This window comes from Oryza sativa, chromosome 1, assembly GCF_034140825.1.
Source record: "Oryza sativa Japonica Group chromosome 1, ASM3414082v1".
Taxonomy (NCBI): domain Eukaryota; kingdom Viridiplantae; phylum Streptophyta; class Magnoliopsida; order Poales; family Poaceae; genus Oryza; species Oryza sativa.
In genome coordinates this window covers 43,172,313-43,199,458 of record NC_089035.1, presented here as the reverse complement: position 1 = coordinate 43,199,458, position 27,146 = coordinate 43,172,313, and the positions used below count along the sequence as shown (strand labels likewise).

The 27,146-nt window shown below is 41.1% G+C and overlaps 1 protein-coding gene and 1 pseudogene across 1 annotated transcript; one reads left to right on the top strand and one right to left on the bottom strand.

Annotated features, from left to right (window-relative positions):
• Positions 1-7: 7 nt before the first annotated feature.
• On the bottom strand, positions 8-5,683 carry LOC4324462 (PH, RCC1 and FYVE domains-containing protein 1). The gene is made up of 5 exons (XM_015758919.3): positions 5,159-5,683; positions 2,108-4,086; positions 1,875-2,021; positions 862-1,406; positions 8-482 (listed from the first exon to the last, which is right to left on the bottom strand). Exons 2-5 carry the CDS (start codon positions 4,016-4,018, stop codon positions 353-355), a joined length of 2,733 nt encoding a protein of 910 aa, XP_015614405.1. The 5' UTR covers positions 4,019-4,086; positions 5,159-5,683; the 3' UTR covers positions 8-352.
• A 7,473-nt stretch (positions 5,684-13,156) lies between these two features.
• On the top strand, positions 13,157-20,383 carry LOC107277817 (uncharacterized; annotated as a pseudogene).
• Positions 20,384-27,146: the final 6,763 nt, after the last annotated feature.

Here is a 27,146-nt window from a genome sequence, read left to right as displayed (position 1 = left end):
CAGAAAATTTCTCTGAATCTTTACACCTGCACTGCATTCGCCATTCAGCAATTAATTCATCATCACACAAAAAGGGAAAAGAAAGGGCTAGTCCTCCCTAATAGTTTCACAGCCCTCCCTAAATTTGTTTGACAGCTCTATGTACATGAGTGACATTGGGGCAGAGAACCACAATCCCCCCTTGGACGATCATGGATGAAAAATAAGAATAATTATCCACACTACAGGGCCAAAAAAGAATTTTTCTCTTCAAGGCCTTGCAAAAGATAGTTGCAAGGCCTCTTTAACTATGGCTTTGGAGCCTCACTTCATGTTCTTCCTCCAGCCAGTCCAGCAGCATGCCATCCTCATGTCATCGAGCTGACCGGGTTGATGCTGCTGACGAGACTCTTTCGGAACTTCTTACGTTGTACCTCTCATATACCTTCTCCCGGTTCTCGTTCCACCAGTTCTCTGCTTGATGCTCCCCGAACCGCCTGCGACTGCAAGGATAAGAGAAGTGAGTTGAATTGGGCATTGCGTATGAAATGTTGTATGATCCCAGCACAAACACTGCACCATTCATAGTGCACGTTAGAGCCTAGAGGGGCACTTGCTGTGTTAAAAGACACCAAGAGGCAGCTTACTTTGCATTGCAACTATAGTATGACTGTTGATTAAATAGTTGAATTAAGGAATAACACACCATTCTGTTTTATACTGTGGAGCATATCCCGAAACATAAACCAACTGTCAGGTTCACAGTGATTTGCGAAAGCATTTTTTTTATTTTAGTCAAGAAATACCATATCTTACTAAGGGGCAAACAAAAACTAACCACCATGACAGGATTTAAGAAAGAGGATAGAGATCCTGATTTACCTGAAGCGCACCCGCTTCAGATCCCGAGTCCCATCGCGTAATGTTGTCAGTGTAATGTATACCCCTGGTTCATACTGTTCAATCCATTCAGCCTGAACTTGGTTGCTGGACAGAGATACTGTCCCTCGAGGTTTGTAACCATCTTCACCATTTTGAAGGGACCTAGCATCCCTGTTATTGCTATCATCCGATTTACCGCTTGCACTGAACAACTCATCACTACTGATCCGTGCCCTTCGATTTGAAAGTTCAGTGTCATGAGGGCTTGAAACCCGATGGCTGTGAGTGCTCACTTCACTATGTTCACTAATACTACCCAGTGATTTATGTTGACTTGAGATTCCATTTGCATGCAAGGATCTTCCAGTGTTCAGGCTAGGCGTGTTTAAAGCACTGATAGACTCATTTTGTAGCTGGTGGATGCCATTCGTGCTCGAGTAGATAGCAGCATGCAACTCTGTGCCATTTGGAAAATGCATTTGTTTTGATTCATTCCCATCATAGGCTCCCTGATCTGGAGGCAGTCTTTCAGCCATATCCTTGAGCTGCACAAGCCGAAGCAAAAGGCAGACAATAGCCATCAGGGAAAAGGATAGCCATAACAAAACTAAAGTAAGTGATACTTAACTGAAGAAAACTCAAATGAATAATTTGAGAGGTTAGGTGCCAAATACAGAAGTTTCTTTCAGATTAAAGTTTTTTTAAAAAAGATAAAATGAATATTTAGGTATTGTACATTTTGATTTTGACATTGCATGTAATTCATAACATTAAGAAATTTCTACTCTTGCAAAATGGAAGTGAAGTGAAACTGAAACATATCCCTTTTGTTTCTGGTAGAATGATTATACATTTAAAATGTCCACCACAATAACATGCATGAACACAGCTTGGCATTCTTAACCACAATATATCACAGGCCAGGAATACTACAGGTGTCCAACAGTTAATTAGTTAAGTATCGGTTCATGGCTTTTATGAATAAAGGAGGACAATAAGCTAATAGGCCTTACCTGTGCTGTTAGCGATTTTATGACTTCCTTTGCAGCTTTGGACTTTGAAGATTCTTCTGCAACCAGTGTCATGGCCTCTTGTACTTTCTTGGCTGATTTCTGCAACTCAAGTTCTTGAACCTCACATCGGTGCCTCAGGTTATCAACCTAAATATGTGCAGCATTAAATTCTTTAGTCGCATAATAAAGAGGATACCAAAGTTGGACTTGTGCATAAATAAATAAAGAGATACCTGTGCACGGAGTCTTTCAACTTCCTGATTTAACATCTCATTTGTTTTCGCAAGATTATCAGCAGCACCTTTTCCAATAGAAAGGCCATGAGTTGTTGGAACTGGTGTGGTAGAACGGGGCGGACTAGGCTTGCGAGAGAAAGGGGAAACAGCCCTAGAAGTATTTACCGATCGAACTGCCGTTGTGCGCACTGCTCTTGGAACTGGCCTGTTCAGATCAAGCCCACCAGATAGAGCAATATCTCTAAGCTGAAGAAGCGAATTCATTTGAGGTGTACGAAGAAACGACAGTGCATCTGTTTTTTTCCCTTGTTTTGCTGCCTTGCTATCCAAACTTCTGATCATATCCAGATTACTAGGTATAATTGCTTTTGTCAATCTACCATCAGAGTTGCTTTCGCGAAGTACATTCTCTTTCTTTTTACTAATTGCACTAGAGTCTACAGCATTGTTCAATTTCAAGAAACAGGAATCACAAACACGGTAAGGTTTTGCAGGATTGGGAGCCAAAGCTGCCCTGACAGCCTTCCTCGAGGTGCACGCATTACAATGGACAAGTCCACAATTATGGCAATTATGCCTCTTTCGGGTGAACCCAAATGGTTGTCGACATGAAGCACACTGTGACTGCTCGGCTCCAGAGACCCACTTATGCTGGCATATAGCAGCAGTGAAGTTTGCTCCACAGGCTATGTGCCTAACAGACCTATCTCTCAATGCCTCAACCAGTGTAGGTATTTTTCTGTCCTCTATATCTCCATGACCTAGTCTTCCATTGGCTCCTTTTCCCCATGTAAAAACCTCGCTCTTAATTGTCAAAACTGCAACATGGTAGGAACCACAGGCAACTTGCACAACATTTTCACCCACAATCTCTTCAACTAAACATGGAATCTTACCATCTGAACGAGGATTGCCAAGCTGACCATAAACAGTATTACCCATGCTCAAAACTTTCCCAGATGTTGTCAGACCCACAGTTAAACTATGGCCACATGCTATCCTGTGAAAATCATAATCAATAAGTGAAGCCACACATGTAGGCTTGAGTCGTGGTTCTTTGTCACCATGACCAAGTCGATGCTTATCACCATCTCCCCATGTGAAGAGCTTTCCAGAAGATATACTTGAACTTGACTGAGTCACTATAACTTCTACAATGGCAGCAGTGTGCCATACACCACATGCAACAGAAATCGTTTTCAACCCCGATAAAGACTCGACCTCCTTTGGGCATGAAATGCTTTCTCGGTTTCCATGGCCTAAAACTCCAAATGTGCCATCACCAAAGGTAAATAGCTGGCCCATTGTTGTAATCAAAGCTGTATGCCATGTTCCACAAGATACATAAGCAACTGCAAGACCTTCCAATGCTCCTGCAATTCTTTTTGGAATCCAGTGGCTTACATCTTTACCATGGCCTAGAAGTCCAACATTATGTGTTCCGTCTCCCCAAGTATACAGTTCCCCAGCTGTTGTCACAGCACAAGTATGGAACTCCCCACAAGCAACAATATCCACATTGCAAACTGCTAATGACTCAATTAGACGAGGATGAATAGAATCTTCTCGTGATCCATGGCCAAGGCGTCCACCAGATTCTTCACCCCATGTAAAGACTTCTCCATTTTTTGTGACCAAAGCAGAATGTTTAACTCCACAATCCACATGATACGCATCAAGGACTAAATTAGATTCCAAAGGCTTAGGTCGCAGGACATCGGTCCTAACAGTTGACCTAACTACAGTATCAGAACCAGTTCTTACAGAGTTATCACAGATAACTTCACCCCATACATACACATCACCTGAAGAATCACAGTCATCTTGTGCAGAACCGTGACTTGATGTACTAGGGGCACTAGATGTGCTTACTCTGATAACATCAGAAGAAGCCCCTTTAGTGTGCATATTTATCACATCTGATCTCCAAGAACTGCTATTGAAGGAATAACAAGGCTGATTTAATATTGAAAAATCTGCATATGTTTAACAGCAACTCAGTAAAACTCATTATGCATCATCAAATTGATACAGTAGTTTTAACGAAACAAAATTACAGATAAGAACAAGTGAATAAAATACATGGATGCGGTTACGGGAACAAAGTATCAGCATCCTATGAACCTGAATGGCAGCAATAATGGAGGTTATGGGGAAAGCACACTTCTGTTACTGGAGAGCAAGATTTAAAATGACTATGGCCAGGTATAGTTAGATCCCATTATAGTACAGCAATTACAAAAGTTGTTTGTGAACTAATTTGTCCATCTTATAATATGAACCAGTTTGAGGTCCGCGCTCTAAAACTGTACACACTAGTTATCAGAAGCAACATAGAATGGTTCTGTTGAAATGCATAAATTCACATTATACCTTCATCATAAAGAGGATCAGGCTGCTGAGTAGCACAGCAGCTCCTCCTACGCTTATATTGACCACAAACTACTACAGCACTACATGATACAAGTTAATCCTGATCCTCTCTATCGCTTATAAATCCTTCCTACATGCTTGGAAAAGTTGCTAGCTAAAGCTCGAAAAAAAGGAAAATCCATAAACATACCATTTTTAACATAGCAATAATAACCAAGAACACATCGTGAAAATTACCAGGTGTACACATAAATAGCAATTTTATCCCGAGAATCCAGCACATCCTAAGTGGAATCAACATAATAGCAATATGCATAAATCCCTCTGCCCTGACCATTCCACATACCTTGCATCTAGAATTCACCTACGCTCATTCATCCACAAGCTCGCTAGTAATAGCAACCCCAAGTCCAAGCAAAAAAAACAAGAAAGCATCCATAGTTTTTTCTCATTCCACTACCACTACCACAGAGCAAATCTTAGACAGCAAAGCCCTCACAAAATTCGCCCTAACCTAATCAAGCAATCAGAACAGAAGCCACAAGCTAAGCCCCCCAAACCTCGCATCCTCAACTAAAACCACACGGCACAAACCACTGAGAGGAGCCTCCTTTTCTAGCCATTTTCCGCACCGAACATAGCAGGAAGAGTAGAACAGATTGGATTTCGCCGTACCAGAGGAGGCAGGAGTCACGGGGGGGCGAGCTCGCCGGGGATCGATCCCTACTAAGCCCGCGGCGCAGCCTCTGCTCCGAGTCCTAGATCCGGCCGAACCGAACAGGAAGGAGAGGGGAGCAGAAGAGGCCAGACAAAGCCGGCGGCCGCGGCCGTACGCTGGGGTTGGGAAAGCTGTGCGCTAAGCTCCCCGATTCCAACTCTTGATTCCTCTTTGCCCCCTCTCTCTTGGAGCTCGTCGTGCGCGGTGGAGTCGTCGGAGACGGCGACGCAGAACGGAGAGGAGAGCCTGGTCTTGCACAAGGCCTTAGCTTCTCGCCTTGCCTAAGCGCGCAGCCGCCGGAGAGGCTCGCTTGCTGGCCCGCGAAGCTCTGCTCCGCCAGGCGCTGGACCTGGACGCTCCGCCGCCGAGTAGATCCGGCCGCCGACGAGGTCGTCGGGCGAGCGGCGGATGAGTTGGGGGGGAGAAGCGGCGCGGCGCGGCGCGGCGGCGACACCAGAGGAGCGGGAGCCCCGGCGACGGATGGAAGAAATGGAAGGAAATGAGAGAGAGGGGGTGATTTTATATAACTAACTTGTTTTCAGGGTGTTTAGTGTAAAAACTTTGGATCTACATGTAAACTGTGGGAATTTTTTTTTTCCTTTCTTACTATTCCGTGTAAAGTGTATAAACCGTATTTTCTTTCCTCTTGTAAAAATTTGTACTAATTCTCTCTTTAAATATTTTTCTACTTTTTTTATAACTAGTGTACTTTTTTTTCTTTTGTCATTGCCGCCTAGTCAACAGTCGTTGACTGCTATACCCTTACAGATATTTTAAAATATAACGAGCTTAAAAACTCTTAAAATGCCATAAGATGACAATAAAACTAACAGTTGAAAGATATTGAATTTACATAATATATTAATAGTTTAATTAAATTCTGCAAACCATTAAACCTATTTAAAACCACGCCTCAAACAATATATATTGGCGTCTACAATATAGTTGTCATGCGATTGACTTGCATCTTACTGCATTTTTTCTAAAAGTATCTTACATATGAATTGTTGATAGCTACTATATATACTTTGAAATCACCGGAAGCTATTGCGATACATATAAAAATATTGTGTGTTTAATTAATTGTTATCTTTCAAGAATATGTGTCCTAAATTTTATCAAATGTGAATGCTATTTATAATGCATTCCATGTGAAAACAGTAAAACATGACTTTCGGAAGCTAATGGCTTGGAATGTCAAATATGGCATGGTAAATCTTTACTAACTCTATTATCTTGTACTCCACGTATGCTAAAGTAAATTAGGGCGGTTATGATCTACTCCCTCCGTCCCAAAATAAGTATAGCCATAGTTTTCTGCGTCTAAATTTGACCATTCGTCTTATTTAAAAAATTTTAAAAAAAAATTAAAAACACAAGTCACGAGTAAAGTACTATTAAAGCTTTATCATCTTATAACAATAAAAATACTAATTATAAAAAAAAATTAAATAAGACGAACGATTAAAGTTGGACGCGGAAACTCATGGCTGCACTTATTTTGGGACAGAGGTAGTAAACAAAAATAAAAATAAAAATATAGCGTCTCTGCTAAGTGTCAATTCCTCTACCTCAAAGCTTTTGGTTCCCAACAACTGATGTAGCTTTCTTGGTGGGTCTTGTTGTCTACTCATTTCATGCTTGATACCATCTGGAGACAGTATTTATACCCCAATTATTCTTACAATAAACACAATTTAGAATCTTTTTAATGGTGTATAGTACTCCCTTCGTTTCACAATGTAAGTCATTCTAGCATTTTCCACATTCATATTGATACTAATGAATATATATATATATATATATATATATATATATATATATATATATATATATATATATATATATATATATATATATATATATATATATATATATATATATATATATATATATATATATATATATATATATATATATATATATATATAATGACTAGCATTTTCCACATTCATATTGATGCTAATGAATATATATATATATATATATATATATATATATATTATATATATATATATATATATATATATATATATATATATATATATATATATATATATATATATATATATATATATATATATATATATATATATATATATATATATATATATATATATATATATATATATAAATATAAATAAAATATGTCTAGATTCATTAGCATCAAATATGAATGTGGGAAATGCTAGAATGACTTACATCGTGAAACGGAGGAAGCAGTAATAACATCAACGTAACGAAAACACCATTCTAGAAAAGCAATTAATAAATGTCCTAATGACACTGACTTGATTAATTAGCACAACCTACCGAAGGTTTGGACTTTGGACCAGGCCAGAGGATGAGTTTTACTATTCATTTTTTTCTGTCTTTGACTGGATCATGGACCCTGGTGACATGGCTTTGATCCGGTGGGGCCCACTTGTCGGGGCATGAAGCATGATAACATGGCCATGTATGTCCTCCTTCACAAGGATCCGGATCATGTCTTTCCAAGGAGAAAAAGGCACGGCTTGCACATGACCTACCTAGCCAACTAGGGGCTAGCTAGGGCCATCTTAAAAAATCGATATCCTTCCGAACAAACTTTTAAGATACCCTCTTAGTCGCATAAAAAAAATCAGTTTTATTATATAAAAAAGTCATATCTTATTCTAAGTTAGTTTTTTATGGGACGGAGGAAGTATATATTTAGGATATGTCAATTGTGTTTTGAAAGGTTTAGCACAAACAAAGTCATTAAGGAAGAAATGGGACACTGACCTATTCAGTTCAAATATCCTTTTTTTTTTTTCAGGAATTCAGTTTATTGTAATTGCTTCTAGATAAACTGTGACAGCTTATGTTCACTGCTTTCTACTAGTTTCTACAAGCTATTTTCCCTAACATGTCAAGATCCATGTGGTGTATGGTGTAGTACATAAGCGTAAACCACATGTTGTTTGTATCAACCAACCAGTTCTATTCAGTACTACTACCTAAACAAAACTTTTGCTTTTTTATCGTTTGTTCAGATAGATGAGCTAAACAAATTTAATCGTGTGGTGTTGCTTTTGAGGAGATCAAGATAATGCAGGCACTAAGCTTAATTATACAGCTTGATAGAATCGAGTGTTTGTGCTAGCTACCTGTTATGGAGGAAGACAAGAGCAGAGAGCAAAAAGGTGTCTTTTAGATGATGATACTTTTCTTCGGATGAAGTAATCAAACTGTGATGTGTTGCACACTTGTCTCCCATTAACGAGCAGCAGATCGTTAGTGAGGATAAAATTTTAGATTCTACTGTCTTGTTTATATGGGTATTAGTGTGCACGCTTAGTGTTGTCATTTCAACAAATCCCTACACAAATCTTGATTTGAGCTTTAGTTTGGTTCCAGTGTGGGATGTTCTTACCGTGCACGGTTGTTATTGGCACATTATATATGTACCAAGTAATTAACTATCTCTCATTTCACAAACTATAATAAAAATCAAAAGTGTTGGTTTCGATTCTGGGCCCTATTGAAGGAAACAAGGATACAAGATTTTCGTCACCATGGATGAATGTTTAGTAATAAGGATTAATTTCTGATTGTATAATCTCCATCTACATGGTGTCGCTTTATTTAGTTTCCTTGGCAATTTTCTATTTTCAACCACAGTAATGTGAGTTGCAGTTGTAGTTTCTATGAAGCTAAGGCTGAATTAATTTCCATTATCTAAAATAAAATCTAAGGTTTCAATAGAAGTTGGAAAGATGAAACCGCAATTAGCAGTTTTAAATTGGATTGATTAACAAATAAGACAGTGGCATGGAGTACAGTGTTCTTCACATGGTGGGATAGTATCATAGTAGCAGCAGCAGTGGTAGACAGCAGCATAATAAAATCATAGCAGACCAAGTAGGTTAGGTAGTTGACCTATGCCTAAATAGGTGACGACTGGTAAGATTTGCATAAACAAGCTTGTCGTTTTTAGTAGCTTATTGCATCTAGAGAAAGAACACTGTTGTGTTTTGGGGTGCTAAACAAATTGTCAACTTGCTAAAAACTAATTAATGAAGCATACATTATATGATGATGGCTGTGTTGGTATTGCCGTTGCATCTTCTGAAGGTAAAGTACACATGACATTTGCTTCATCTAAGTTTTCTGTCAGGTTCATGCAAATAACTGGTACTTGAAGTTTACATTTTGGTCAGAGTCTGAACAAAGCAGCAAGCTTTGAGTGTTTATTCAGACAGATTATTAAACCATATATCTGTATATTTTTCTCTTTCTTTTTCTCTAACTAACCTTGAGCTAGTAGTATCATTATTTGGTTGTTGAACAACAAGACCAAAAGCTTCACACGCTTGTACGAAATCCGAATTTTGGGGTCACATGTGCTTAGAATTAGATGGTCCATGTACTTAAGGGCCATGGCCTCTAATCTGTAGGTAATTAAGGGCACAGCTTGATGAGACCCATGTGCTTCCGTAACCATGAAATGCCAACTGAAAAAGCTAAGCATTTCATGTCGTCTGCTATGTAGTAGTCCCTCTGTCTAAGTACAACCATAAGTTTTCGCGTTCAATTTTAATCGTCCGTCTTATTTGAAATTTTTTTATAATTAATATTTTTGTTGTTATGAGATGATAAAACATGAATAGTATTTTACCCGAGACTTATGTTTTTAAATTTTTTTTAATTTTTTTTAAAATAAGACGGACGGTCAAGGTTGGACACGGATAACTATAGCTACACTTAAAATGGGACGGAGGGAGGACTATATCAATATAAGATCTTTCCAAATTGCTCCCCTTTTTTTTTTGCCCCTCTAACAGATCAAGCTATTAGCTACAAGTTGGGCAAAATTCCAAGCATGCAAGACAATTATTTTCTTGTCCATGGATGCAGACATGAACATGCCAAAGAGGCAATGATAATGATAAGAGATGTAATGGCTTATGCTAGTGGTGTGTTGTTAGTTGAGCTAACTGTACAACACAAGGACACATAATTAAGCACAAAATGAGTCAATGATATTTGATAATGTTGAGCCCCAAATTGGGAGAGAAAAATTAAATGCAGTTGGGCCTATCATGGGCCAGAATGTGGACTGTGTGAGGCTATGCATAAAACTGGGCCAGGTCTAATTAAAGGATTTTGCATGAATGGCTAGGGCTAGCTGTTGTGAATTTCTGAATATACTAGATAAAACTCCCCGTATTGCAGCGAGAGATAATGTTTAATTTATAAGTTTTGACTTGCTAAAAAATAAATAATAATGAAATATTGAACCATATTTTAACATTTAAGTATGCACTATTTAGGTTCTAGTGTGGTACACGACTTTTTTTTTTTTACTATTTGACACTAACCGGAGAGAAAAGATGCATAGTTGTGTCAAGTAAAAAAACAAACAAATTGAATATTAAAATAGTATGATAACATTCGCCTTTCTTTCCATATCTTGTGAATACAGCTGAACATAAATAATCAAGGAAAATAGGAAAATGGATATGTCTGAGTATGAAACTCCTCTAACGGGGAAGTGAGCACTCCTCCTTAGAGATTCGGTCAGGAGGCGAGTTTCGAGCTCAGGTCGCGATTTACATGGGAGATGGACATAAGATATTATATATATAGGTAAATTTTGATACTACTTTTTTTTATAAGGTAAAGTTAGCTAGCTCATATTTGGTTTGATAACAATTTAAATTTAGTAGCATGATAAAGAAGTTTCTAAAATGTAGCTAAATTGAGCATGGTCAGTGGTCACTATCAATTGTTTTGGCTTCAATCTAAACTTGCACATTTACCAAAATTTTGATAAGGCATCTTTCGGCTTTAATGCAAAACGACTCGAAGGGACGAGGCAAACAGAACTCTAACTGATGGGCTTATAGGTGTGATCTAAATTGGGCATAAGGTCCCCATCGGTTGCTCACGGCTTATTAATGATTAAAAATTGATCCGTGAATAAAACTTTTGTATATATGTACTTAGCGACTTACTCCCTCCGTTCCACAATATAAAGGCTTTTGGGCGAATGTGACACATCCTAGTAATTTGAATCTAGATAGGCTCATGTCCAGATTCGTAGCACTAGGATGTGTCTCATCCACCCAAAAGCTCTTATATTTTGAGGCAGAAGGAGTAAAAGCTAAAGTTGAAAAAAAACTATGTTAAAAAAACATCAAAATCAATTTTAAAATTAAGTTTTAAAATTTAAATTTTGGCTTTAGCTTATGAGCCTCTAGGCAAACGATGTGCCCTAAATGTTGGCCCATACATGCTACGTGCAGATACTGTACATGTTAGCCAATCCTGCATCCTAACCTTGCAATGAAGATCCAACGGTCCAAACAAATGGGGTGATGTAGAAGCACCATATGTCAGGAAAATAGCAATACCTAAACTAGGTAGGGATCAATTATATAGGTAGGGATCAACTGTATATGTTTATAGAATTTGCTTTGCTTTAACAAAAGAAGACCAATCATCTCTTGCTTTAATTTCAATAATCAACATCAGCCATTAGTTGCTACGAAAGCAACATATGGACATTGGCTAAACCAGTTTTTGAGTGAATTGTCATTGCCATTGTTCAATCAAATTGTCGTTATTGTCCTTGATAAAAGTGGAGAAAAAATCATAAATATCCGAGCTACGCAGGTGAGACAATTTAATATTAGATTGACTAAAGATTGGAGGGCTTATGAAGGAGTTGACGATAAAGATCCATATACGTTAGGTAGCAAAATTGTTTATGCATGAGAAACTTTCATTTGACTTTGAATACTCCCTCCGTTTCCGTTTTTAAATATTTGACACGGTTGACTTTTTAAAATATGTCTGACAGTTCATCTTATTTAAAAACTTTAAGTAATTATTAGTTCTTTTCCTATCATTTGATTCATTGTTATATATACTTTTTTATATATATACATATAGTTTTACATATTTCACAAAAGTTTTTAATAAGACGAACGATCAAACATATGCTAAAAAGTCAACAGTGTTAAATATTTAGAAACGGAGGGAGTAATATCTAGGAAAATAAAAAAAGAGGAGCAAAGACATTTGGCTGATAATTGTGAGTTGCATGCATGCACTGCTGCTAGCGTTAGAAAATCAGGGCCTCATCGTTTAACCTATAAAGAATAAGTAGTAGGCAAAATTTAAATTTTAAAACTTAATTTTCGAATTCATTTAGAGTATTTTTCATTTTTTTCAGCCTATTATTTTCAGCATTACCTTTTAAATCGCTACGGATATATATAGAAAAATCGTTAAAAGTTATTTTTTATCGCTAATAAGTGTTACGACTTCTCAATTAAAAAAATCGTTACAGCTTAATCAGCTCGTGTCTAACACTCTAACCAATGATGCCATTTTCTGATACTATATTTGCATGTTAGGTTTGCCGCTATTTTTTTTCTGGTTACGACATGACCTAGGGTTGTAATCTTGTAATTTTTCTCCTGCTCTATTAATAGAATTTTGCACCGTCTTATACAAGTTGAATTCCATTACTCAAAGAAATGGCACCTGCTGTTGAAGTTACCTCTGTTTCAGATTATAAGACGTTTTGACTTTTGTCAAAGTCAAACTGCTTTAAGTTTGATTATGTTTGTAGAAAAAAATAATAACTTTTTCAACAAAAAAATATTATGAAAATATATTCAACTATTGATTTAATGAAACTAATTTGGTATTATAAACATTACTATATTTATCTATAAACTTAGTCAAACTTAAAGTAGTTTGACTTTAACCAAAATCAAAAGGTGTTATAACCAGGAAAACAGAGAGTACTACACAAGTCAAGGCGGGCAGGTCGCCATCTACCTCGCGTGTCAATATGAAATTGACCAGTCGAGCCATTTAGCAGAACAACTGAATAATTTAAGAGCTTGGAAAGCTCAACTAAAGTAGTGTATTTCATAGATCACCTTGGACCTACAAAAATCAACATTGGCAGGTCAAAACAACACACAAATCTTGGACTAAGAATAGAACAATCTTATACACATCACATCGCAGAAGAAAAGTATGCAACCACCTCAGCATTCACTGCTACATGATACTTGTAATCGAATATGATCGAAGCTTGTAATTGAGCAAAGATTGGCTTGATTAATCAGTTGATTGATTAGCTTGCTCTTGGCCATGGCCAAACCATTAGATTTGCCGTTGTTGCTGATACCGGTCATGGTTGTTATCCTCATCAGCGTGTCATTTGCCCAAACAAATGTCACTTCGGGCGCCTCCGTGCAGGCCGTCGCCGGCGCCGGCTGGTCCTCGCCGTCGGGCCACTTTGTCTTCGGCTTCTACGCCACCGACGGCGGCCTCGCCGTGGGCGTCTGGCTCGCCACCGCGCCCAGCATAACGGTGACGTGGACGGCGAGCCGCAACGACACGCCGGCCACCGGCGGCGCGCTGCGGCTCACCTACGACGGCCGCCTGCTCTGGACCGGCGCGAACGGCCAGGACAGGACCGTCGCCGCGCCGCCCCAGCCGGCCGTCGCGGCGGCCATGCGCGACGACGGCAACTTCGTGCTGTACGCCGCGAACGCGACGGTGGCGTGGTCGACGTTCGCGGCGCCGACCGACACCCTGCTCGCCGGCCAGGACCTCGCCCCCGGCGCACAGCTCTTCTCGAGCGTCTCCGCCACGAGCAGGGCCACCGGCAAGTACCGGCTGACCAACCAGCTCAACGACGGCAACCTCGTCATGTACCCGGCGGGCACCATGAACGTCGCCGCCGCCGCGTACTGGGACACCGGCACGTTCCAGATAGGCTTCCCCCTCACCTTGCGCCTCGATGCCAGCGGCGTGCTCTACCTCGTCGGCAACAATGGCAGCTACACCAAGAACTTGACGAAGGCCAGTGCAGCTCAAGCCGTAGAGCAAGCTCACTACCACCGCGTCACGCTTGATCCCGACGGCGTCTTGCGTTCGTATCGCCATGGATTGCTGTCGAGCGGCGGGTGGAAGACCGACGTCGAGTGGATCGGGCCGAGCGATCGGTGCCATGTCAAGGGCGCCTGCGGGTTCAACAGCTACTGCGTGCTTGATCGCGACGCGCAGCCCAGCTGCTTGTGCCCGCCGGGGTTCGATTTGATCGACGCCGGCGACGCCGCGGGCGGGTGCACGGCGAGCTCCGGCGCCGGCGAGTGCACGGGGGGCAGAGAGCCGACCCTGGTTCGTCCATGGCGACCATGCAGAACGTGTCGTGGGCGGACACGCCGTGCGGGGTGCTGGCCGCGGGCACGAGCGCCGCCGACTGCCAGGCGGCGTGCATGTCAGACTGCTTCTGCGTCGCCGCGCTGCTCGACACCAACGACGGCACGTGCACGAAGCAGCAGCTCCCACTTCGATACGGCCGCGCGGGCGGCGGCTACACGATGTTCGTCAAGACCGGTGGAGCGGCGAGCCCGGCGCTCGGCGGCGGCGGCGGCGGCAACCACCACCACCACCGCCTCAGGCGAGCGAGCACCGTCGCGCTGGTCTGCGTCGGGCTCCTGACGTTCGTCGCGCTGTGCGCCCTCCTCGCGTCGGCGCGGCTGCTCTGGCTGAACCAGAGGATGGTGCGACGGCGCGTCGCGCTCGCCGACGCCGAGGCCCTGGACGAGGAGGCGCCGCTCCGCTCGTACAGCTACGAGGAGCTGGAGCACGCGACGTACAGCTTCCGACACCCCCTCGGCCGCGGCGCGTTCGGCACGGTGTTCAAGGGGACGCTGCGGCGCGGCGGAGAGAGGACCGTCGCCGTGAAGCGGCTGGAGAAGCTGGTGGAGGACGGCGAGCGTGAGTTCCAGAGGGAGGTGCGCGCCACGTGGGCGCCAACCGCCTCCTCGTCTACGACTACATGAGCAACGGCTCCCTCGCCGACTTCCTCTTCAACAGCGGCGGCGGCGGCTACCTGTTGAGTTGTGATCCAAATTCAATTGCACTTAATAAAGACCAGCTTCTACCGTAGTGGAGCGGAGGCCCGTCGCCGGGAGGTTGGGGCGAAACGGATCGTCATCCTTTTTAGGGTTCCACCATATATATATATACACATCTTGTAAGCCGCCGTGCGGCGTTGTAACCTCACCCCATATATAGTGGAGATATTTTGCTGGCTGGCGCCCGTGGTTTTTTCTCTCCTGTTTTGGGAGGGTTTTCCACGTTAAATCTCGTGTCTTCTGTGATTGATCTATTGTTCTTTATCGTTTGTTCGCTTATCGTTTCCTAACAAGTGGTATTAGAGCTTGTTCCCACATTAGGGTTTCGCGATGGCGTCGATGAAGTATGATCTACCGCTGCTAGACTATAAGACGAGATTCTCGTTGTGGCAAGTCAAGATGCGGGTTGTTCTAGCACAAACTTCGGATCTTGATGAGGCGCTGGAAAGCTTCGGGAAGAAGAAATCGACTGAATGGACCGCTATGGAGAAGCGGAAAGATCGTAAGGCTCTGTCGCTGATCCAACTTCATCTATCTAATGATATTTTGCAAGAAGTGTTGTAGGAAAAGACTGCTACAGAACTTTGGCTCAAACTGGAATCGATTTGCATGTCTAAAGATCTAACCAGTAAGATGCATATCAAGATGAAGTTGTTCTCGCACAAGTTGTAGGAGAGTGGTTCTGTGTTGAACCATATATCGGTCTTCAAGGAGATCGTTGCCGACCTAGTGTCGATGGAGGTACAGTTTGATGATGAAGATTTAGGTCTTTTACTGTTATGCTCACTGCCTAGTTCATATGCAAATTTTCGTGACACCATACTTTTAAGCCGTGATGAACTAACCCTAGCGGAAGTTTATGAGGCGCTCCAAAATAGGGAAAAGATGAAAGGTATGGTTCAGTCTAATGCGTCGTCCTCTAAGGGCGAAGCATTGCAGGTCAGAGGCAGATCTGAGCAGAGAACCTACAACGACAACAATGATCGTGACAAGAGCCAAAGTAGAGGCCGTTCCAAGTCCAGAGGTAAAAAGTTCTGTAAGTATTGCAAAAAGAAAAATCACTTCATTGAAGAATGTTGGAAGCTACAGAATAAGGAGAAAAGGAAATCTGATGGTAAGGCCTCTGTTGTTACCAGTGCTGAAAACTCTGATTCAGGAGATTGTCTTGTCGTTTTTGCTGGTTGTGTTGCTAGTTATGATGAATGGATTCTTGATACTGCATGTTCGTTTCATATCTGCATTAACAGAGATTGGTTTAGTTCTTACAAGTCTGTGCAGAATAGAGATGTTGTGCGCATGGGAGATGATAACCCACGTGAGATTGTGGGCATTGGCTCCGTACAGATCAAGATACATGATGGCATGACACGCACGCTAAAAGATGTGAGACACATACCAGGGATGGCGAGAAATCTCATCTCTCTCAGCACACTTGATGCAGAAGGATACAAATACTCTGGTTCAGGTGGAGTTGTAAAGGTATCGAAAGGTTCTCTCGTTTATATGATTGGTGATATGAATTCTACAAACTTATATGTCCTTAGAGGAAGTACATTACATGGTTTTGTTACCGCTGCTGCTGTTTCTAAAGATGAACCTAGTAAGACTAACCTGTGGCATATGCATCTTGGACATATGAGTGAACTTGGTATGACAGAATTGATGAAGAGGAACCTGCTGGATGGCTGTACTCAGGGTAACATGAAGTTCTGTGAGCACTGTGTTTTTGGTAAGCACAAGAGGGTAAAATTCAATACCTCAGTTCATCGCACCAAAGGTATACTTGATTATGTACATGCTGATTTGTGGGGGCCTTCTCGTAAGCCCTCTCTTGGTGGTGCTCGTTATATGCTTACCATTATTGATGATTACTCTAGAAGAGTGTGGCCTTATTTCCTGAAACATAAAGATGATACATTTGCTGCTTTTAAAGAGTGGAAAGTCATGATAGAAAGGCAAACTGAAAAGGAGGTAAAAGTACTTCGCACTGACAATGGTGGTGAATTTTGTTCGGATGCTTTTGATGATTACTGCAGGAAGGAAGGCATCGTTAGGCATCACACCATCCCGTACACTCCACAGCAGAATGGTGTGGCTGAGCGCATGAACAGAACAATCATCTCCAAGGCTCGTTGTATGCTGTCCAACGTTCACATGAACAAGCGTTTTTGGGCAGAGGCTGCTAACACCGCCTGCTACTTGATCAACATGTCGCCTTCTATCCCACTTAATAAGAAAACTCCTATTGGGGTATGGTCTGGTATGCCCGCTAATTATTCACAGTTGAGAGTTTTTGGATGCACTGCTTATGCTCATGTTGATAATGGAAAATTAGAGCCTAGAGCTATTAAGTGTCTGTTTCTTGGTTATGGTTCAGGAGTAAAAGGATATAAGTTATGGAATCCTGAAACTAATAAGACATTCATGAGCAGGAGTGTTGTTTTCAATGAATCTGTTATGTTTAATGACAGCTTGCCCACAGATGTCATACCAGGTGGTTCTGATGAGGAGCAGCAATATGTTAGCGTGCAGGTGGAGCACGTGGATGATCAGGAAACTGAAATTGTTGGTAATGATGTTAATGATATTGTTCAGCACTCACCTCCTGTTTTGCAGCCACAAGATGAACCTATTGCACATCGCAGAACAAAGAGGAGTTGTGGAGCTCCAGTCCGCCTTATTGAGGAATGTGATATGGTTTATTATGCTTTTAGTTGTGCTGAACAGGTGGAGAATACTCTTGAGCCAGCCACATATATTGAAGCTGTTGTTTCTGGAGACCGTGAGAAGTGGATCTCAGCTATGCAGGAGGAGATGCAGTCTCTTGAGAAGAATGGCACATGGGAGCTTGTGCACTTTCCAAAATAGAAGAAGCCTGTTCGTTGTAAATGGATCTTCAAGAGAAAGGAGGGCTTATCTCCTAGTGAGCCTCCGAGGTTTAAGGCAAGGTTAGTAGCAAAAGGTTTCAGTCAAATTGCTGGTGTTGATTATAATGATGTGTTCTCTCCAGTTGTAAAGCATAGTTCAATTCGCACATTCTTCAGTATTGTTGCTATGCATGATCTTGAGCTTGAGCAGTTAGATGTGAAGACAACATTTTTACATGGAGAGCTTGAGGAGGAGATATACATGGACCAGCCAGAAGGGTTCATAGTACCTGGTAAGGAGGATTATGTTTGCAAGTTGAAAAGATCTTTGTATGGTTTGAAACAGTCTCCTCGTCAATGGTATAAAAGGTTTGATTCATTTATGTTGTCACATGGCTTTAAGAGGTCTGAATTTGATAGCTGTGTGTATATTAAATTTGTTAATGGATCACCTATATACTTGCTGTTATATGTTGATGATATGCTGATTGCTGCCAAGAGCAAGGAACAAATCACTACATTGAAGAAACAGTTGAGTAGTGAGTTTGATATGAAGGATCTTGGTGCTGCTAAGAAAATTCTAGGTATGGAAATCACTAGAGACAGAAATTCTGGTTTGTTATTTCTTAGTCAGCAAAGCTACATTAAGAAGGTTCTTCAGCGTTTTAACATGCATGATGCAAAGCCTGTTAGTACTCCTATTGCACCTCATTTTAAATTATCAGCTTTACAATGTGCTAGTACTGATGAGGATGTAGAATACATGTCTAGAGTTCCATATTCTAGTGCTGTGGGTTCTTTGATGTATGCCATAGTTTGCTCCCGTCCAGATTTATCTCATGCTATGAGTTTGGTTAGTAGATACATGGCTAATCCTGGTAAAGAACACTGGAAAGCTGTTCAGTGGATTTTCAGGTACCTCATAGGCACAGCTGATGCTTGCTTGAAGTTTGGCAGGACTGATAAGGGGCTTGTTGAATATGTGGATTCTGATTTTGCTGCAGATTTGGATAAGAGAAGGTCACTCACAGGTTATGTGTTTACCATTGGCAGTTGTGCTGTGAGTTGGAATGCAACATTGCAGCCTGTTGTTGCCCAGTCTACCACTGAAGCAGAATACATGGCTACTGCTGAAGCATGTAAAGAATCAGTTTGGTTGAAAGGATTGTTTGCTGAGCTTTGTGGAGTTGATTCTTGCATTAACTTGTTTTGTGATAGTCAAAGTGCTATATGCCTTACTAAAGATCAGATGTTTCATGAGAGGACAAAGCACATTGATATCAAGTACCATTATGTTCGCGATGTAGTCGCGCAAGGTAAGCTAAAGGTATGCAAGATAAGTACTCATGATAATCCTGCTGATATGATGATAAAGCATGTTCCTGTTGCTAAGTTTGAGCTTTGCTCAAGCTTAGTTGGTATAGTGGTTTAGCCCAAGAGGCTATTTGGCGCCGAAAGTGTTTTTTGTCTTTGTTGTGTTCAGGGTGAAGGATTGGTTCATGCTACAAGAAGGAATTTGTCTCAAGGTGGAGTTTGTTGAGTTGTGATCCAAATTCATTTGCACTTAATAAAGGCCAGCTTCTGCCGTAGTGGAGCGGAGGCCCGTCGCCGGGAGGCTTGGGCGAAACGGATCGTCATCCCTTTTAGGGTTCTACCATATATATACCTCTTGTAAGCCGTCGTGCGGCGTTGTAACCTCACCCCAGATATAGTGAAGATATTTTGCTGGCTAGCGCCCGTGGTTTTTTCTCTCCTGTTTTGGGAGGGTTTTCCACGTTAAATCTCGTGTCTTCTGTGATTGATCTATTGTTCTTTATCGTTTGTTCGCATATCGGTCGCGCTCGACGTGGCGCGGGGTCTCCACTACCTCCACGACGAGCTCGACAGCTGGGTGATCCACTGCGACGTGAAGCCGCAGAACATCCTGATGGACGCGGCCGGCACGACGAAGATCTCCGACTTCGGGCTGGCCAAGCTGCTCCAGCCCGACCAGACGCGCACCTTCACCAGCGTGCGTGGCACGCGCGGGTACCTCGCGTCGGAGTGGTACCGCGGCGCCGGCCCGGTGATGGTGAAGGCCGACGTGTACAGCTACGGCGTGGTGCTGCTCGAGACGGTGGCGTGCAGGAGGAGCATGGAGATGGAGGAGGCCGCCGGCGAGGAGGAGCGGACGCTGGCGGAGTGGGCGTACGAGTGGCTGCTGGTGAAGAGCGAGGCAAAGAGCGCCATGAGCAGCGACGAGACGGTGGAGGCGGCAGAGGTGGAGAGGGTGGTGAGGGTGGCCATGTGGTGCGTCCAAGCGGAGCCGCAGTCTCGGCCATCCATGAATGGTGTCATCTTGATGCTGCAAGGCCGTTTGGAGGTGCCATTTCCTCCTCCTCCTCCAGCTTCTTCTTAAGATGCTACTACTAACATCGTTGCAACTCCAGCTATATATCTAAAGTTGTTACTAATCGGGCCTTGCAATTGAAGTTGTGTTGCATGAATGTGCTAATCTACGTTGATAAAGTGACAAGGGCTTGAGTGATCAGTTAATCGAACGGCTGGGTTGGTACAGCCGTTGCATCTTGTGAAGCTGAAGTACGTGTATGTGGGATACACATGCAGGTGTTTGATTGCTTGCATGACATATAGCTGGATATGATAAAATGTTGTTTGGTTGGTTGTAGCAAAGGGAGGATGGGATGGTTGCATACAAGATATGTTGTTTAGTTGGATGGGTACATCTTGTGTGTAGATACTTGTTCTTATGGGTGGTGAGGTTACCCCTAAAAGCTTTTGGAGCAAGATTTTTTTCCAAGTCTTAAATCTGTTTATGGGTGGTAAGGTTAATCCGTAGTAGAGTTTTACTGATATGGTCATATTTAAGAACCCAACAATCGCATATTCATCCCCTCTAGTCGATATCTCGATCCAACATAGCCTCCTCCGTGCGAGAGCGGTGTTGCGCTAACATCCAAGTCCTAAATCTGTTTATGGGTGGTAAGGTTAATCCGTAGCAGAGTTTTACTGATATGGTCATATTTTAAGAACCCAACAATCGCATATTCACCCCCTCTAGTCGATATCTCGATCCAACATAGCCTCCTCCGTGCGAGAACGGTGTTGCGCTAACCTCGCCTCACCGGCGTCACTTGCAAGGTATTGGAGATATGAATAGTTAATATAGGGGAGAATATACTAACATGTGTGTCAACCTATTTTTAAAATATTACTTTTGTTGAATAAACTGCCACGTAGAACCAAAACCACTCCTGATTTATTTAGTGGGTAACTCGTTCCATTTGAAGAATTAGGGGTGTGAAATGTTTGGTATTTAATTTGGGAGGGATAATTCGTTTATAGTCTTGAGGTGTAATTCAATTTATTTTCCTTTACGACCCAAATAATGCTATACAATTACATTCAGCGGACATAGCATGACATTTTCCACAAAAAAGCTCATCATGAGTCCACATATATATCGACAATTTGGGTCCTTAAATAACTTTGCGATTGGTGCAGAAACCAGATCACCCAGATATTCACAATAAGAATGTACCACTAATTAAATTTCTGAGAAAAAAACTATCTTAAATTCATAGTTTGGAACTGTTATTAAATATTAACCACTAACCACAAGTAGGTCATAATATCTTACTAACACTACGGAATACAGTACAAGATCAAATAGTGTTATGATGAATATAATCAGAACTACTTACAGTGTCCAGAGGGACTAGGCGTTGATAGTCATCCAGGGAAGCAAGCAAGCAGTATTCAGGGCGAAAGGACCAATCTAATATGCCATCTTCCTCAGAGTGCTTAAAATATCCATGCTTCTGAAGAAGCCGCAGCTTACTGCCATCATCCTTAATGCATAGTTATCCTTATCCAGGAGAACATACAGAAGGCAATAATCCTCCTTCAGCTTATCGTCACCATGCTGCTTGTTCTTCTGTAGTCGCTGTTTTGACAAGTGATGATGATGGCAATGAGATTGATCAGAAAAGATATTATTATTATTCAATGAAAATAATTGGAGGTTAGTGAAACCAACAAACATAAGTAGAAGTATTACGAGTAGAAGTATTACATGTAAGTATTTATACCTTATAGTATTTGAGGCGATACAGTGCGTGGCGAATGTAGAGGTCTGTTCACCTTGCAGCTTAGTCTTGGGTCAGGACGAGGAGGCCCGTGAGGCAGATTTCCGAGACAAGCAAGGCACTCCTCGCCGATGCTCTCTCAAAAACCCCAGCTCGTCCCAAAACCCCCCAGCTCGTCCATTCTTCTTTTTCTTCTACTTTTCTGTCCATCGTCCACTGTAGCTAACTACTCCCTATGTCCCATAAAAAAAATCTAGTACTGTGATACATCCTAGTACAACTAATCTAGACATACATTTGTTCAGATTCGTTGTACTAAAATATATCATATCTAGTCCTATATTCACTTTTTTTTTATAGAGGGAGTAACTTGTAAAATCTTGTGATTTTCCCGATGCTTGGCGGCAAATATGATTCTTTACAACAACCTTGTGCACATCTAGTTGGTGTGATTTCGATCGGCAATAGCTAGTTGTGTGTTAGTGATGAACTCTCGTCGAGATCGACCACAGCTCTCGCGAATTTCACCGTGGAACTCAACAAGGCATCACTAATCTCTAATACCGAAATTTGTGCAAAACTCTAGCAGCTGCTCGTGCCATGTGGCTTAACTGGTTTCGCCGGAAAGAGCTCCTACCTCGCACTTGTGTTGGCGTGACTTTTGCTAAAAAATAGGCCCACGGACAACTGCAAAATTAACAGGCCGTGCAAAATATGAAATATCACTGGACGATTCTAGAGAAATCAGAAAGAATCCCTTGCAAAATATGGAATATCACTAGACGATTCTAGAGAAATCAGAAAGAATCCAGATTTACCACAACCAGCCATACATGTGGTCAACCTTTAATAATATTATAACACAAATTCTGTATAAATTAATCGTTGGCGCACGTCTTCACTCACGGAATCGGTCTCCACGCAATATTGCCATATATGCGGTCAATCTCTAATCTTATAACACGAATTTTGTGCAAATTTGCCGCCCGGCACGCTGATTTTCTAGGCATCGCTAATCTCTTACTATCGAAATCCGTGCAAATTATCGAGCAATTAGCGATGCCACGTGGCACAGCGTGGTTCGTGCGTGCGCTCCCACACTTGAGAAGGACTAAAATATAAAAAACAATCTTACGTTGGAGTAAAATCAAAAAGTGCAAAGCCACCTGATGTTTCCGGAAGGGTCACGACTCTTGGTCTTCTACAATCTTGATTCACTCTTCATCTTCTATAATCGTTCCTCTTTTCTCTTGTCATTGTTTCACATTCATTCTCCATCTTGTCTGATCCACCGGGAGAAAGAGGTAGCGACCTCCGGCCGGTACCTCTGCGGCAAGCATGTCCTGCACAGAGACAACACCACGAGGAGGAGGCGGTGGCCTTCGGCCGGTATCTCTGCGGCGAGCACGTCCTGCACCGCGAGGACGACGTTGGCGAGTTCAGTGAATGGCAATCACATGTATTAGTGATATAAATATTGCAGATTTTTCATTCTTAAAAAAAAACCAGCTAGATCTGTTACTTCACTGATATATATTAGACTATTTGTTATAGTATAAGTTATTGGGAATGGAAGCATTCGGAAAGAAGTTTTACTGTCCCTTTGTTATTGTAAACGCATAATGAGGACCATCTTCATTAAGAAGATAGAACCCTTGTAGAATATATTTTGTTTAGTGATGCTGGTACTACTCCTACTCTACCAAGTTCCAATATCATGAGGTTTTCTGTTTTTGTTTGACAATTTCGCCAATGATTAATTATAACATTTGAATTTTATTTGTTAAGTCTTTGCTTAGCTCCAGCTTTGGGGCTTGTATTGACTAGGAGACTACCCATGCATAAGAAGTTTCAGACTTTCAGTTGGTTAACTTAATTTAATTCCTCGAATATTTATTCCTGTGATTATCTGGTGGTTAAATTTCTCTGTTCTGCCACTATAGTGAAAAATTGACACACTTAATTTAGTGAGAACCACCCCAAGATATTCAGAGCATGGAAGCTGAGCCATGTAATTTAGAGACAAGCAGTTTGTCAGGCAAAAGAGCTTATGAAGATCCGAACAGTAATGATCAGGTAAACAATTGCTCATATTTAAAATCATTTGTTTTTCAATCATATAATTAACCTACTACTGTACTGTGCATAAGCTTGGCACCATTTCAAGCAAGTGTATTACCTTATATGGCTGCTTCAATTTCACGGTTACCTACCAGATACCCTGTTTACATGTAGTATTCACATATATACCTGACACTACATAGAAACCTCATACTTGCCCAACCTAGCTACTGCATCGTGTTAAGTACTGCATGAGAAAGAATTGCTGGTTCCTCAGTAACATACTTTGACAAGGATTCTAATTATTGTTTTTTTTGGGAAAATAATGAAGAAGAAAACACTGACTTTTGCTATTTATAGCCCAAGCTGGATACTTTTGTTATCCTCTCATCTACCAGCCAATTTATTTTTGATGTATTTAGCACTCACCAAGAACCTACACTCATCTACTTTCCAGTTACTCTAATACAAAATTGATAGGGAGCTTTATTAAAATCTTCCATTATTTAAGTTCCAGATCAAATGTCTATAATATGTCACATACTCATACCCCGCGGCGTTGCTGCGGAAAATTAAGTTGCATAATATGTACAAAACTAAAAACAATTTGATACAATTTTGAGCCTAAAAGTAATTGAGATTGCATGTTTTTAAGAGAGAAGAAAGAAGAAATAATTTAGACCATAGATCTATCATCCAAAGGCTAGAAATAATTAGGGTGATGTGGGTTAATGAGAAGAGAGAAATAGCATTAACTACACTTAATGGAGATGAACTATATAAGTATATAGGATAACTATTGTGTTTTGTTCAGATTATACAGTCTATATCACATTATATGCCATAGATTAATTTTTAAAATTTAATACTCTGCTGTAGTAATCATGATTGTGCAATATAGTATTTTGCTACAACTTGCATTGTTGTTAAACTGATCATTCTGTCTCAATACGACCAAATAGTGTGGCCCATCGAGTGTTGCACGCGTGTTTTTTTCTAGTCTACTAATCTAAAGCTGGCCATTCTTTCTAAGTTTGATTGGTCCACGTGGCGCCGTATTTTGCGAAGTGACTCGTGAATACGCATCTCTAGCTAGCAGCGGTTTAAACTGGACGTAACACCGGCAAAAAGGAAAAAAAAAAGGAAGAACGGGCGCACGCACAGGGCTGAGGTTGACACCGAGCTGTGGGCTATACAGCCCAATCATGTGTACCTGGGCTGGTCGTTTCATGCTGTTCATGCTAGAATTCGCACGTTGGACGTTGGCTCCTCGTGGCCACTAACAGGCACCCATGAGCAAACAGAAATAGGAGAAGAAATAGTAGGGAAAAATAAATACAAATAATTTCGTAAAAATATTTGAATATATAAAAAACATCATAAAAAATAAACGAAAGAAGTAATTTTGGCACCCCTAATTACATGTTTGTCACAATTAACATAATTTGGTTTTTCTCATTCTTTGACAAACACAAAATTAAATTCCCGTAATATGTCCTTCTTAAAGGAATTTCTAAGCGTGTGAAACTACTATGTAATGTACACCCATACCTATAGACACACCACATACACATCCTACCACTACTGTACCCAGGGTTTTCAATTTTGAACAGGGTTTTTTTTTGCCAGGGGTTCCGAATTCACGAAATCACCAAAATTTCGGAAGTTTTGGTATTTTTTGGCCTAAATTATTTGAAAATTTAACTAACTTTAAATGAATGTAAATAAACTTTTACCAAATTCACATAAATTTGCAAAAAAAAAGGAAAGTTTCGGGCAAGATATGTGCTTGCCGGTGGGGGCAAAATTACTGAAATTTCCGAAATTTGTTCCGAAATTTCAATCCATATTTGTCCCTTTGAAGATTAAATCATCATTCATATCTAGGAATTGATAATGGCTGGTACATCACCTACCACTGAAAAAACAAATAGCTGTAAATAAGACCACACATGTTAACTCTATACCTTAATCCTGAATAGACATGTTCCACCACACGGAATGTAACCAACCGATCTACACTTAGTATATCCTGGATATATAAAATCAAGATAAGTATCTTTACCATGTTGGTGTCCTTTATTTTTATTTCTAGAAAATGAAATGGGTAATCAAATACACATTTATTTAGATATGTATTTCCTACTAATTATGCAACATCTATGACTTACATGTATAAAAAATGATGCATATAAATAAAACAAGTTTTTTCACTAATATATATCATCTTTAGCCATTTCCTGAAATTAAATAGTCGTTCAGCATGACAAGACCACTAATTAGAATTCTGCCTTGATTTGTTCCACAACATTTTACAAACAAAAAAATTTAAAACCCATTAAATAATCCTTTTGAATATATGGTTTATAAAAGAAAATACACACGGGCTATAAACTAATTGGCGTGCCAACTGACATGCTTATTTTCTAGTCTATCTTCTAAAGCTGGCTCGTCTCGAGCCATTTCATTGGGTCACATGGTGGTGTTAAATTTTAGGTTAAATCTAAGGAAATTATGCATAAGAAAAAATAGATAAAAGAAAAGAAAAGACACAAATCCAATTTCTAGAGACTTCATGTCACGCCCCGAACTAGTCCCGACCGGAACTAGCCCGTGACGCTCCAAATTAACCTGTTAATTGTCACGCCCAGAAATTCCCGAATAGAATTCCAAGCAGAATGTGTATTAAAACCCCCGTCCAGGACCAGCCGGGGTACACAAACGACAATGTTGACATACAGATCCACGTCTTACAAACATTATAAAGGTCTTACAGAAATGCAGCGGAAAACAAAAGAAACTGGAGCTAAGCCTTGACTAAACTGCAGCGGGAACACCACTCCACAGGCATCCTCGACGGCACGGACGAAGCCTACTCCTCAGGGAAGCCTTCATCTGACACATACCCGTCCTCTGGGGTTGGGAAAAGTAGAGCAAGACTGAGTACTACCCACTGTACTCAGCAAGTCATACCGGAATAGGGGTATGATGCAGGGGATTAACAAAGAAGAG

What these genes read in the sequence shown, in the direction of transcription:
- LOC4324462 (XM_015758919.3), bottom strand. Translation starts at nt 4,018, where the DNA reads ATGCACACTAAAGGGGCTTCTTCTGATGTTATCAGAGTAAGCACATCT. An exon ending in TAAAATCGCTAACAGCACAG is followed by an intron (nt 1,407 to 1,874) that starts GTAAGGCCTATT and finishes CGGCTTGTGCAG; the next exon opens with CTCAAGGATATGGCTGAAAG. An exon ending in CTGAAGCGGGTGCGCTTCAG is followed by an intron (nt 483 to 861) that starts GTAAATCAGGAT and finishes TTATCCTTGCAG; the next exon opens with TCGCAGGCGGTTCGGGGAGC.